The following is a 14,692-nucleotide window of genomic DNA, read 5'->3' as shown; positions in this document are numbered from 1 at the left end:
TAAAGATTATTTAAAAAAGAAAGAAAAGAAAAATGTACTGTCTCCAGCTCTGTAAAATGTAATTTGAAGTGGAGGTTATTCCCTTTGGAAGTAGGTTGCTCATGCTGTCTTGACTTTTCTCTGAGCAGCCCACTCAACGTGCAAAAAAATGTGCCTAATTTCACATCATGGCAACAGCATCCGTACCTTTTCATCTATTGAAACTAAACCTTTTGATTTTCACGTGGCAGAGCTCCTCTGCCTTTAGTAACTGCAAAAGAAGCTGAAGGAATTTGGTTTGATTTGTAATAATCTGGAAAATAAATAAAAATAAATAAAAAACGAAAGAAAGAAGAATTAGAAGTCTAAGAGGTACACCATGAAATTTAATATGAAAAGCTGCGTTAGTTCAGCTTCTGCCTACATCTAAAGAAACAAGGTACAGTATCTGCCAAAGAGTAAACCAAAGCAGTAAAGCCAAAGCAGCAAACCAAGCTGAAATTCCATTTTTCATAAGGCAACTAGAGCTCATTTGTGGCTGAACTAGCATTTGAACCCAGCTCTCGCCAAGTACCAATTCAGTTGCCAAGGCAACAGGGAAAAGGAAGACCTTCCCAAGATGGCCGCACTGCGTCGCCTCTCAGAGACCCACACAAGATGGCAGCACAAGGGAGGAGCGGAAACCCAACCCTTTTTCTACAGAAGTTTCCCTATGACACACTCAACATGGCTCTTTCACAGCTGTTTCCTTGCCCTCAGTTATCCAGTAAAGCAACTGTTTAAGATAATCTTCAACAAAACCACAGTGGCACAAACGCTAAAAAAATCGGAAACCGCCCTTGTCCATAAAACTGTTTATAGGCAGAAATTGCGGCCATGTGCGACTCTTCACGTTTTCCTATCTCTATGTCCAAGATGGCGGGTTTTTGTTGTTGTTGTTGCCTCGCTCAAGATGGCGGCGCCACCGCCCTTCTTCCCCTTTCCCGCAACTAGCCAATCAGAGACCCACCCTGGGCGTGGCTTCCCCGTTGCTGCGGCAACCACGGCCCAGAAACGGTGAGGGCAGGACGGTAGCGAGGCGCCGGCGGGGGCGGGGGGAGTTCCGAGAAATTCGCGCGGCTGGCAGGTAATGGAACGCGTGGCGTGCGGTATGCGTGCGCCGGGGGAAGGGGGGGGCACGGAGGAGTCGCGTGTCTTTTGCACGTGTGAACGGGTGACGTATCAGCCACCTCTCTTTCTCCCTCTTGATTCAAACAGAACACGTGAAAACTGAGGGCGGGTGGCGTATGTGCAATCTTGGACCGCAAGGGTTGATGCTAAAAATCGAACTTCCAGCTTTGCAAGTGACTTGGGAATTGTTTGGAGACAAAGGATTTAAATAATAATAATAATAATAATAATAATGTTGTTTAGTCGTGTCCGACCCTTCGTGACCCCCTGGACCAGAGCATCCCAGGCACTCCTGTCTTCCACTGCCTCCTGCAGTTTGGTCAAACTCATGCTGGTAGCTTCGAGAACACTGTCCAACCATCTCGTCCTCTATCGTCCCCTTCTCCTTGTGCTTCCTCAGCCACTCTGGGCGGCTTCCAACAGAACACTAAAATACAATAACCTATTAAACATTAAACGCTTCCCTAAACAGGGATGTCTTCTAAAAGTTTGGTAGTTATTTTTCTCTTTGACATCTGGTAGGAGGGCGTTCCACAGGGCGGGCGCCACTACCGAGAAGGCCCTCTGCCTGGTTCCCTGTAACTTTGCTTCTCACAGCGAGGGAACCGCCAGAAGGCCCTCGGAGCTGGACCTCAGAGTCTGGGCTCAATGATGGGGGTGGAGACGCTCCTTCAGATATACTGGACCGAGGCCGTTTAGGGCTTTAAAGGTCATCACTAACACTTTGAATTGTGCTCAGAAACGTCCTAGGAGCCAATGTAGGTCTTTCAAGACTGGTGTTATGTGGTCTCGGCGGCTGCTCCCAGTCACCAGTCTAGCTGTCGCATTCTGGATTAGTTGCAGTTTCCGGGTCACCTTCAAAGGTAGCCCCACGTAGAGCTCATTGCAGTAGTCCAAGCGGGAGATAATCAGAGCATGCACCACTCTGGCGAGGCAGTCCGCGGGCAGGTAGGGTCTCAGCCTGCGTACCAGATGGAGCTGGTAAACAGCTGCCCTGGACACAGAATTGACCTGCGTCTCCATGGACAGCTGTGAGTCCAGAATGCCTCCCAGGCTGCGCACCTGGTCCTTCAGGGGCACAGTTACCCCATTCAGGACCAGGGAGTCTTCCACACCCACTCACCCCCTGTCCCCCCAAAACAGTACTTCTGTCTTGTCAGGATTCAACCTCAGTCTGTTAGCCGCTATCCATCCTCCAACCACCAAGGTAACCTTAAAACACATGTGAAATCTCAGAAGTGGTCTGGAATATGATGATGGCCCCTGACTGGGTGTCTCCTTTCTCTTTAAGGACCTTTCCCACTGCAGGCCCATGGCTGAAGTGCACGTGATTGGTCAGATCGTGGGAGCCAGCGGATTTCCTAGCAGCAGCCTTTTTTGCAAATGGGGGATTCACACAGGTTGGTGGAGCATAATGGTCTGGAGATCACCTGAAAGGGGAAGGCAGAGATAATTTAGCACGTGATTTATAGGTTAATTTTGTTCGGTTAAAGTCAGCCGGCAGGTGTTGCTTAGCGACCAATCAGAGGAGCAGGATCTTTGCCGAGGTAGCATCAGCTCTCATTGGCTGCGTAGTTCCGAGGGAGTTTTCCTCTGTATGTTTAGTTGAGTGTTTTCCTGCTGTGTAGAAGGCCTGAGCTAAGAAAGACAGAAAGCCTCTCGGTTGAATTTCTTCTCCAAATACGCGGATTTAGATAGCAAGTCAGAAAAGATAAAAAAATCAAAATGGGTATTTATTTCAAAATGGGAAGTTTTTAAAATATATTTGAAAAAATAATAATAATAGTAGTTTAAAGTCATACACAGCATTCGAATAATTTCATTAGCAGTGTTAAAAATGTGGAAAAACCAATGAATGGATCAAGGGATATTGAAACTGAACAAAACTCGTTATGCAATGGCAGCGAACAATTAATACAGAATCTGTAATAAGGAATAGACGGGAAGTCTGGTAGATAGAAAAAGACCACTTTTATGTTTTGAAGGTTACTAGTTGATGTGCTAATTCTCTTTTTTTCTTTGGTGGCGATGGAGATTTCTTTTCTTTTTCTGTATGGTGTGTTAATGTGAACGGTAACAATAAAATTTAATAAAAGAAAAAGAATTTCTCCTCAGATTTATACGCTGTTCTTGTTCAGTTTGCTTCGTCAAGTGTTATCAAGCTTCTCTTCTCGCTAAACGCCATCTGTGTTATTTAAGTGACGCTACTAAAGGGGGAGGTGAGAGGAAGTCAGTTCCCCTGGCGCTCTCCACCCCCCCACCCCACATTTTTAGACTTGATTCAAGAGGCAGAGCTTTGTCTATTCATAACCGAGACATCTGGGTTTTCTCCTCCTCCCAGGTGGCGCCTGGAAGTTGCTGTCGGGATTCCGGGAAGGGCAGACCCAAGTCGACCACCCCCAGCTGGATGATGTGGCTTATTGGTCCCACCCCATTGACGTCCACTTTGCCACTAAAGGCTTGCAGGGTAAGAGATATCAGTTGCCTTTCCCTTCCTCCGCAATTCTTGGCTATTGCCACATTAAAAACATGAGATCCTTTTAAATAATATTTTTGTGTGTCTTGCAATACACAGCTGCAGCTGGACAGGGAAACACCTAACACATTGCAGGCAAATCACCCAGTGACCGCTTGCTAATGTTTTGAGCTGGTTGAGATTACTGATCCACAGAGGGCCATTTTCTTTGGTAGCATCCTGATAATGCAGTGGAAGCTAGCTAGGCCATCAGGGCATATGCCCCCTCCCCCATCTAGGCCTCACATAAAAGGTAAAAGGACCCCTGACCATTAGGTCCAGTCGTGGCCGACTCTGGGGTTGTGGCGCTCATCTCGCTTTATTGGCCGAGGGAGCCGGCGTTCAGCTTCCGGGTCATGTGGCCAGCATGACTAAGCCGCTTCTGGCGAACCAGAGCAGCGCACGGAAACGCCGTTTACCTTCCCGCCGGAGTGGTACCTATTTATCTACTTGCACTTTGACGTGCTTTCTAACTGCTAGGTTGGCAGGAGCAGGGACCGAGCAGTGGGAGCTCACCCCGTCGCGGGGATTCGAACCGCCGACCTTCTGGTCGGCAAGTCCTAGGCTCTGTGGTTCAACCCACAGCGCCACCCGCATCCATCTAATAAAGCAGAATGGTTGCTGCAGCGTAGATGTAATTGCATCAATAACATATTGCAGAATAGATGCACAAAAATAAATAAATCAGTCTGTAGAGGTCCCAGATTTCTGCTGTGGCGTTGGTGGCTTGAGCAAGGAAAGCAGAACACTCGCCTTGTTGGCTATGTTAGCATCAAAGTGACCTCCCTGGGGCCCAAGCGTGTGGGTCTGGAGATCCTGGGCAGCCCAAAGGACAAGACCCCTTTCTCGGCCTCGTTGATGTGGTCCAAAGGGAAGCAGAGCAAGACGTTTGGCACCAGCTGGGCTGCAGGAGTTGCCGGAAGGAGGCGTACAAGGCGCCCTCCAACCGCCTTAGGGACTCCACTCCGCATTTGTGTAGGGTTTACTCCGTAGCCTTTTTCTTCTCCCGAAGATATTCTGCAAGGCAGCAGAGGTTTGGAATCAGTTTTCCTTCTCTGAGATGTTCTCCCTTCCCAAGTGGTTAGCAATGTCATTCTAAACCGAAAGCTTTTGGATAATAAGGACAAAATCTTCAAAAACTGAACAGTCGCTTTTGGGAGATATGAAAAATGAGTATGAGCAATGAGCACTCTTCCTGAGTGGCAATTTAACCAATTTAAAAGGCAACCCACTGAACAACGATGCTCTTAAACAGCTAAGCCGCATCTTATAACTGGAGCTACAGTTCTGCAGTGTGGCTGCCGGCCAACCTTCGCCGGGAATTTAGCTGGCTACGATGCCCCAAATCTTGGCTCTATCAGTGTGAATGATGCTTCATAACACATGCATTGCTGGCCAAGAATCCGCCCCACTTGGGGAGGCTCTTGAACCCACCCACTCGCCCCCAACCAGCCTGATCTCCTGTCTTCCCCATGGGGACTTTTGCCCAAGTCCAAGCAAAAATTGGCATTGAGGCAATGTCTATTAGGGCAAATGGATCCCTGCTCCACAAAGCTCAGTCTGCCCTCATCCAGCCTTCCCCTGAGATAAATCCAGTCCAGGGATCTCAGAAAACAACAAATAGGGGGATTTAGGAGCAGGTTGGCTTCCCCCTCCTTAGTTTTGCTGTTGTACAACTCAGCAGGGAGGAGGAAGATAGAGGCAAATAGTTGGCTTTCATTGCCTCTGGCGCCACCTGCTGTTCGCCTCCCTGCCTTCCACCCTACCAGTGGGGCCCAGCCAATTGCATTGTAGAGATGTCGCCTTCAGAAGCCCTCTCTCTTCAGGGGATTCTGGCTTGAAAGGTGGGGCTGTGGATGTATGGTGGAGAATTCTCTGCATCCCAGCTTGACTGTATTCCCGCAAGAACTCAGGATGGAGGACGAAGAGGGCTGTGTGTTGCAGCTAGCCTAGTGCACAAAGACGTCGTTTGCACCTGTTGCTCCTCCCACTGTTGCCTCTGGCTCCACCCACCATTGGCCCCTTGGAAGTTGCTCAGAAGAGAGTGCGGGCCCTTGGCTTGAAATGGTTCCTTGTCCCCAGCAGTTGCTCAGTGGTTGAGGAGGGGTACTCTGCGTAGACTCATAGGCCCCCATTCTCTCCAGCCATGAAATGCAGAGGGGTGTTTAAGCAAATTGCACAATCCAGCTCAAATCAGGCACTGTGTCTTGTCTCTTGTTATGAACCTACCTGACAGGAGCGAGCCAGCAGTAAATTGCACTGAGCAAATTGGAGGTAAAGGTAAAGGGACCTCTGACCATTAGGTCCAGTCGTGACCGACTCAGGTGTTGTGGTGCTCATCTTGCTTTATTGGCCGAGGGAGCCGGCGTACAGCTTCCGGGTCATGTGGCCAGCATGACTAAGCCGCTTCTGGCGAACCAGAGCAGCGCACGGAAACGCCGTTTACCTTCCCACCGGAGCGGTACCTATTTATCTACTTGCACTTTGAGGTGCTTTCGAACTGCTAGGTTGGCAGGAGCAGGGACCGAGCAACGGGAGCTCACCCCGTTGTGGGGATTCGAACCGCCGACCTTCTGATCAGCAAGTCCTAGGCTCTGTGGTTTAACCCACAGCGCCACCCATGTACGTTTGATATAATTGGCTTCCTGAAAGGAAATTAATCCGTGGCTACGGTAAACTGCTCCATCAGACAAAAGAGCTCAGAAGCCAGCCAGCGAAGGGAAGCCGTTCGGAATGACAGGGGATTAATTGTCGGAGCGGACGGCTTTTTGTGTGTGCGTGCCGCAAAGCCGGTTTGATTTGCGTGGGCTTCTCATTGCTGGCTTTTCTAGGCTGCGCTTCAGCTGAGCTGAGCTGGACTGGAAAGGTGGGGGCAAGGAAGGACCAAGCGGGGGGGACGGAGGGATGGATTGATGCGGAAAAGCTGCCGAAAGTCTCCCGCCGCTTCCTTTTCTTCCCGGCTGACGAGACTCCACATAATTAATAAATCATGCTTCCCCGGTTCCCTTTATTGCTGGGAACACAGTGCTCAGGCGAAGAGATAAAAAATACATACACACATATATATATATATATATATATATATATAACCCCACCGCCACCCCCGGCCAGCCAGACCTTGGCTAATGTTGAAATACGAACTCTGAATTGACAGGGGGAGATAGTGGCGGGAGCAGGAGAGAGAGAGAGAGAGAGAGAGAGAGAGAAAGAAAGAAAGAAAGAAAGAAAGAAAGAAAGAAAGAAAGAAAGAGAGGAGAAGGAGGATGGAGCCTAACGAGTGACTTAATAATAATAATAATATTTAGCATCGGTTGAGTGCTTTCTGCAAGCTCATGTCACTTCACAGACGCCGCCAAACAGCTCTTTATGATAAATCAGCATTGTTATCCGCACACTGAATTATTAAGAACCTGCCAGATCAGGCCAGCATCCTGCACTCCACAGTGCCTAGTCAGATACACCAGTTTCCCAATCTTCAGTGCTCCATCGGAGCAAACATCAGTTTGGGTTCCCCACGGATGGCCGTTTGCTCTGATTGAGCTTTAAAGAGCAGATTTTCACAGGGAAAGCTCTGAAGCAAAAGGGAAAAACGGTGTTCAGAGCTTTAAATCACGGACCGTGCCTGGAAAGAGTGGAGGAAAAGTGTGGGTGTGAATAAGCCCTGAGTTTGGGGAAGTCGTTTTGGACCTCTTCACCATCTCTCCTGTTTAAACTACCGTGAATGATTTAGTATCAATGGCCACCTCACTGCCACCCCCAACTTTAGATCGTTGGAAAGCACAAGTCCAGATACTGACCCTTGCAGGACTCCTCATTCTGTATCCTTCCATCATGAGAACTCTCCATTTTTTCCCTGCTCTTCTTCCTGTTTCTTTAACAGTTCCTCATCCACAATAGGAGTGTCAAAATCTTTTTTTTCTATGTCCAAGTATTCAGTGTCGTGGTTTGCAAGCTCCTTGGGGCAGAGGCTTGTCCTTTTAGATCAAGCTATTCTATTCTGCGGCAAAGTGCCACACTCACTGGTTATGACTTTGAAACTCTGGTCTTGTCTCATATACATTTGGACACCACGTAGCAATGCGACAGGCCTCCTGCCGTTTGTGTCCTTTGGGGCTCCAGTGTTCCAGACTTCCTTTTCTCCATTTATATATCTGTCAACTGAGAAGTCTTCATGCCTCTGTCCTAACGGGACCCTGGTCCTCAAATGTTGATGCCAGACACACACAAACACTCAAACACGCATATCTTTAAAGATTCTGTTTTTGCTGTGGCAGAAATAGTGTGGCATTCCCTCCACAATCTGTGTGCATGGATGCTATTATATTAAGAAAGAAATACCCTGAATATTAGATGGGACACGGGTGGTGCTGTGGTCTAAACCACTAAGCCTAGGGCTTGTCGATCAGAAGGTCGGTGGTTCGAATCCCTGCGACGGGGTGAGCTCCTGTTGCTCGGTCCCTGCTCCTGCCCACCTAGCAGTTCGAAAGCACGTCAAAGTGCAAGTAGATAAATAGGTACCGCTCCGGTGGGAAGGTAAATGCCATTTCCATGCACTGCTCTGGTTCGCCTGAAGCGGCTTAGTCATGCTGGCCACATGACCTGGAAGCTGTCTGCGGAGAAACGCCCGCTCCCTCTGCCTATAGAGCGAGATGAGCGCACAACCCCAGAGCCTTTACCCTGATTATTAACTACAGTCGTACCTCTTGTATGTTCGGTTTAGGTTACGTCTTTTCAGGTTGCGTCCCGCAGCGACCCAGAAGTACTGGAAAGGGTTACTTCCAGGTTTCACCGCTCGCGCATGCGCAGACGAGCAAAATGACATGACGTGCATGCGCCGAAGCGGCGAATCGCGACCTGCGCACGCACAGACGCGGTTGCGTTCCTTTCAGGTTGCGAACGAGGCTCCGGAACAGATCCCGTTCACAACCAGAGGTACCACTGTATTCTTTGCGTTAAATAACAACAGCCTGCCTGCATTCCCTTAATTCAGATAGACCATTCTGTAACATCCTTTCAAAAATGGTTCAGTTGAAACTTGAGAAATGCTATTCCTCTACGTTGTGATTTTTTTATAGGGAGATAAGATGCCAATTTAACTCCGTGGTACTTCCGTAATGCTCAGACGAATTTTAGGTTTCAGTTTTAATGGTAGACTCCAACCCTAAGATTACAGAAAATATAACCTCCATCTCTGGGGGCGGAGCTCTTTTTGCTTCTAAGGAGTGCTAGCTATGTCCTCTGGCTGATGCTGCAACCTTGTTCCCGAACCCAGTGTAGCAGAGTGGTTGGGATCGCGATCCAGGAAGCTTCTGATTCAAATCTCGACTTGGCTGGGAACTTGCTGGGCAACCTGAGAAAAGCCACTGTCCTCTCTGCCCCCACCAGAGGGGGCAGGAATGTTATACCCGTGTAATCCCTTCCAAGCTGTTGTAAGGGTCACCAGGAGGCAGAGAAAATATACAAAGGCATTGATTTCTCTTCCAAGCCATCTTCATCGCACGCAGCGCTGTTTCTGCGCCACTGCAGTTCAGCTTCCAACAAAAACTACATCGCTGGTCCTGCTGTCTGCTGTAGCAGAATCTCATATAATTGATTACATTGTTCTGCACAATTTCAGTGCACGGGCATTTATTTATTTCATCTTATTTAGCTTTTATGTATCCCACCTTTCCTTCAAGGAGCCTCGTTCTCCGCCTCCCCGTGTTATCCTCACAACAACAGCCCTGCGAGGTAGGTTGGGCTGAGACTGAATGACTGGCCCAAGGTCACCCTGTGAGCTTCAGGGCCGAGTGGGGATTTGAACCCCGGAGTCTCAGGTCTTAGTGCAGCACTCTAACCACTACACCATACTGCCTCTATATGGTACGAGTAGTGAACATCAGTAGTGTCTGCTTCCATCTAAATCCTCCCAACATCGCTACCGAGATGAAATGGTGGGATGCTTCGGAAACTTAAATTGCTATTCTTCCTTCCTTTTTCCAAAACAACTTTTATTTATAATTTTTCACAATCACATAAACCAAACACAATATAGTCATACCTTGGTTTTTGAACAGCTTAGTTCTCAAACGTTTTGGCTCCCGAACGCCACAAACCCGGAAGTGAGTGTTCCGGTTTGTGAACTATTTTTGGAAGCTGAAGCCTCCTGCAACCAATCAGAAGCTGCGCTTTGGTTTCCAAACGTTTTGGAAGTCGAAAAGACTTCCGGAACGGATTCCGTTCAACTTCCAAGGTACGACTATATTGAATTAAACATAAGACTTCCCTTCCCACCTTCCATTCTTCCTTCTGATTCCCCCTTACTGCTGCATATTCTAATTACCATATTTTTCTGTGTACAAGATGAGGTTTTTTTATTCAATAGAAATGCAAAAAAAATGGGGATTGTCTTATACACAGATAGCGCAGAGGTGGGACGGGCGATTGGTGGCTTCGCTGATGTGTGCAATTGGCAGCGGGGTCAGGTGGGTGAGCGATTGTCGACAATCCCTCCCCAAAAAAGCTCAACAAGTCTGGGCACTCTTCCCCCATTTCCTCAATCAGGAGTCCCAAAAAATCGGGGTTGTCTTATGCACGGGGGCGTGTTATACACGGAAAAATACGGCACTCCAGATTTCCCCTTTCTCATTTTAGTAAAGGTAAAGGGACCCCTGACCATTAGGTCCAGTCGTGGCCGACTCTGGGGTTGCGGCGCTGATCTCGCTTTATTGGCCGAGGGAGCCGGCGTACAGCTTCTGGGTCATGTGGCCAGCATGACTAAGCCGCTTCTGGCAAACCAGAGCAGCGCACGGAAACGCTGTTCATCTTCCCGCCGGAGCGGTACCTATTTATCTACTTGCACTTTGACGTGCTTTCAAACTGCTAGGTTGGCAAGAGCGGGGACTGAACAACGGGAGCTCACCCCGTCGCGGGGATTCAAACCACCGACCTTCTGATCAGCAAGGCCTAGGCTCTGTGGTTTAACCCACAGCGCCACCCGCGTCCCATTTTCTCAATTAGGAGTCCCCAAAAATTGGGGTCGTCTTACACACGGGGGCCTCTTATACACAGAAAAATACGGTACTCCATATTTCCCCTTTCTCATTTTATCTCAATGCAATTTTCACTGCTGAATTTACTCCCATCCTGCTAACCCCCTAACCTGTTTGCAATGATTCTTCGAGTATTCTACAAACATTTACCAGTCTTCCTTAAATACCCTTTCCTCTGGCTCTCCTATTCTGCTGGTTAAGCTGGGCGATTGTGCACCTTCCACCGTTTTCGTCTGCCACTCCTTCTTCGTTGGTCCTGCTCCCTTCCCTCCGTTTCTGGTACATACCGTATTTTTTGCTCTATAAGACTCACTTTTTCCCTCCTAAAATGTAAGGGGAAATGTGTGTGCATCTTATGGAGCGAATGCAGGCTGCGCAGCTATCCCAGAAGCCAGAACAGCAAGAGGGATTGCTGCTTTCACTGCGCAGTGATCCCTCTTGCTGTTCTGGCTTCTGAGATTCAGAATTTTTTTTTCTTGTTTTCCTCCTCCAAAAACTAGGCGCTTCTTGTGGTCTGGTGCGTCTTATAGAGCGACAAATACAGTATACCATTCGGGCTGCCATGGCTGCGTAGAGAAACGACCCTTCCTTTCTCTTTTTCCCCGCCAGGCTGGCCCAAGCTGCACGTTCAGGTGTGGCACCAGGACTCCTTTGGGCGCACGGAGCTGTACGGGTACGGCTTCTGCCACGTGCCTTCCACCCCCGGCTCCCACCAGCTGGACTGCGTCACCTGGCGCCCCCTGGGCTCGTGGCAGGAACAGCTCTCCCAGCTTTTTGTGGGAGGGGGCCCCCAGCTGCTCAACACCGACCTGATCTACACGGGGGCCGACCGCTACCGCCTGCAGACCTGCGCCATGGGCACCGTCCACCTCCAACTGGCCGTCATCCTCCGGAACTTCGACCGCTACGGCGTTGAGTGCTGAGGTCCTCCCCACCCCGGCCAGGGCCGCCCCCTTGCCACCGTTATGGCTCCTTCCCATTCGTTCCAAAGACTGGGACCCTCGGCACTTGGGAAGGGAAGACTTCTGCAGTCGGGAGCAGAAGGGCAGCTCCATTCCACCAGCAGCCAAAGTGCGCAACATAAGAGCCAAACGTCCCGAGTTTAGCATCTCCAGTTCGGGGAGAGGAAAGAGGACGAGCGATTGGCGCTTAGCCCGGATGGGTCAGGAGGCAGATCTTGTGGGTCCTCGTCTAAGCGGAGCACCTCGCAAGCAAGATCCATTGTGACCCCTTTTTTTGGGGGGTGCTGTAAAATCTTTCTCAGTCTGATTTTTTTGTCTGGAGGAGTTTGCCCATGTCGCAGACAGGACCTCTGTTCCCAGTGCTCCTGAATCTCTGGCAGTGTACAACTTTATTTCTATAAAGGCTATTCTTTTTCCCGTTTGCATTAAATGGTTTTCTTTTTTCCTCTACAAGGTTTTGCGTAGTGCTTGTGGGAACGAGAACTTGGCACCCTGGTTGCTTGGTGGCTATCCCAGCTGCGCAAACACATCATCATAGTAGGCCGAGTCTGGGCACAAAGCAGAGTGAGGCGGTACGCTGGGCAATAGGTGCTTTTTTTGCTAATTATTTTTTATTGATTTTCCATAATTTTTAACAAATTGTCACCACATTTAATACAAATGTAAAAGCTGATTTCGCACCCCCCAGATGTTCCTTCTTTTTCTCTCCGTCCATTGCTGCTCCAAGTACGTTAGCTTTCCCAACTTTCATTTCAATATTCAATTATTCAATTTTTTAAAATGATATTACAATATTTCATCCTTTCTCCTTCACATTGACTGTACAAGCACCAATTTCTGCTAAGACTTTTATATATTGCTGTAGCCTATCCACAAAATAAGTAAATCCTCTTTTATCTATCTATAATAATCACTAATCGATAAATCATTTCCTTCCAGTACCTCTTGGGTAATGCTCTGCCTGAGAAAAATTGAAGCAATTGATGCTTCAAATTGGGATAGCTGACCCCACATCTGACAAGACATTCAGCAAAGAGCCCTTTCACCACACCCCGGTGGGCTAAATCTTCACCAGCCAGCTGGACCTGGGAGCCGCCATTTTGATTTCCCACAATGCCTAGTTCTCCCAGTGAGCAATCGAGTCGCCACGCTGCCCTGGCTGTGGTTCCCGCACTTGGTCCATCTGACAGGTATTTGCAAAGCTGTGGATGTAAAAATAGCAGGCCTTTGTTCTGGCTCCAGTGCCATTCCTGCCTCAGCTGGAGAGCTGGCTGTAAGAGGCGGCAGGAATGCCTGGTCAGAAGGAAGTTTCGGATTAAAGCCCACCTGCAAATAGTTTTGGGGGAGAGGGGCAGGGTTCACCTTCCTTGTGGCCGGCAGAGGAATGCGCTGAATCTTTCCCAAAATGCGCCAGACCCCTCTCCAGTTTGCATGTGTATCATCCTGCAGCAACCAGCAATTCCATAGTCCCTTTCCTTAAAATTACCGTATTTTTTGCTCTATAAGACTCACTTTTCCCCTCCTAAAAAGTAAGGGGAAATGTGTGTGCGTCTTATGGAGCGAATGCAGGCTGCGCAGCTATCCCAGAAGCCAGAACAGCAAGAGGGATTGCTGCTTTCACTGCACAGCGATCTCTCTTGCTGTTCTGTCTTCTGGGATTCAGAATATTTTTTTTCTTGTTTTCCTCCTCCAAAAACTAGGTGCGTCTTATGGTCTGGTGTGTCTTATAGAGTGAAAAATACGGTACACAACTGTGATCCACCATGGATTCTGCCTGGAAGAATCCTTGGCATCAAGTGTCAGCTTGGTGCTCAGAATGGGGAGATGTAGAAGAGACATTGGGGGAGTAGAGTTGAGCTCACAGCGAGAAACTCCAGCTTCAACCACTGAGTTTAAGAACTGCCTGTAAAAGGTAAAGGTAAAGGTACCCCTGCCCGTACGGACCAGTCTTGACAGACTCTAGGGTTGTGCGCTCATCTCACTCTATAGGCCGGGAGCCAGCGCTGTCCGCAGACACTTCCGGGTCACATGGCCAGCGTGACAAGCTGCATCTGGCGAGCCAGCGCAGCACACGGAACGCCGTTTACCTTCCCGCTGGTAAGCGGTCCCTATTTATCTACTTGCACCCGGGGGTGATTTCGAACTGCTAGGTTGGCAGGCGCTGGGACCGAACGACGGGAGCGCACCCCGCCGCGGGCATTCGAACCGCCGACCATGCGATCGGCAAGTCCTAGGCGCTAAGGTTTTACCCACAGCGCCACCCGCGTCCCCTGCCTGTAGACGGTCTTTTTATTGTGCGTTCATGACGTTTTATTGGTGTGTAGGCAGTTACACGCAATCCCACTTTCAGTTCTGCTCGCGACAGCAGTTTTTTCCAGGATGGAGACGCATGCTTTGTTTCCAATCCATGCATGTTCCCAGAGCTTCCAGCTGAAACCCTGTAACTTTTCATGCAACGAGTTCTTCATGTGTGTTGCATTGGTTGTGCCGTAGCCTAAAAATGCCGCTCTGGGCAGCGAGACCATTCGGAAAGCATTGCAGAACAACTATTCAAGTGGAATGCTGTGTGTATATGGTCCAGGGGGATGTTCACCACTAACACACTATTCTTGGGTCAATGGCATGATGCAGAATTTGCCTGCAAAAACAACACCAGTGTAGAGGGGCTTCAAGAATCGTCCAAAAGCGGCAGCCTAAAGATTGAGAGGTACAAGCAAGGCATGATGGCAACATCCCTCAGACTTTATCCTCAGTCCCTGGTACTCAGAGCAGCCATGTCTAATACCATTATTGGGCCTAGTCTCCCAGGGTAAAGGTAAAGGGACCCCTGACCGTTAGGTCCAGTCGCGGCCGACTCTGGGGTTGCGGCGCTCATCTCGCTCTATAGGCCGAGGGAGCCAGCATTTGTCCGCAGACAGCTTCTGGGTCATGTGGCCAGCATTACTAAGCCGCTTTTGCCGAACCAGAGCAGCACACAGAAACGCCATTTACCTTCCCACCAGAGCGGTACCTGTTTATCTACTTGCACTTTGACG

General features: G+C 49.1%; 1 protein-coding gene across 2 annotated transcripts in view; it reads left to right on the top strand.

Annotated features, from left to right (window-relative positions):
- The first annotated feature begins 1,015 nt into the window (after positions 1-1,015).
- Positions 1,016-14,692, top strand: part of B9D2 (B9 domain containing 2) — a 34,078-nt gene continuing 20,401 nt past the window's right edge. Inside the window, exons 1-4 of one of the 2 annotated variants that reach the window (XM_083516042.1) lie at positions 1,016-1,105; positions 2,441-2,549; positions 3,491-3,616; positions 11,305-12,102. In XM_083516042.1, coding sequence (XP_083372168.1) covers positions 2,462-2,549; positions 3,491-3,616; positions 11,305-11,618 — 528 coding nt within the window. In that variant the 5' untranslated portion in view covers positions 1,016-1,105; positions 2,441-2,461 and the 3' untranslated portion in view covers positions 11,619-12,102. Of the gene's footprint in view, positions 1,106-2,440; positions 2,550-3,490; positions 3,617-11,304; positions 12,103-14,692 lie in introns of those variants that run through there. The other variant, XM_083516043.1, reaches the window with a different exon arrangement.

Source organism: Podarcis liolepis, assembly GCF_965112155.1.
Source record: "Podarcis liolepis genome assembly, chromosome: 7".
NCBI classification, from domain to species: Eukaryota; Metazoa; Chordata; class Lepidosauria; order Squamata; family Lacertidae; genus Podarcis; species Podarcis liolepis.
Note: the sequence above shows the minus strand (reverse complement) of the source record. Positions and strands in the feature narration are given on the sequence as shown.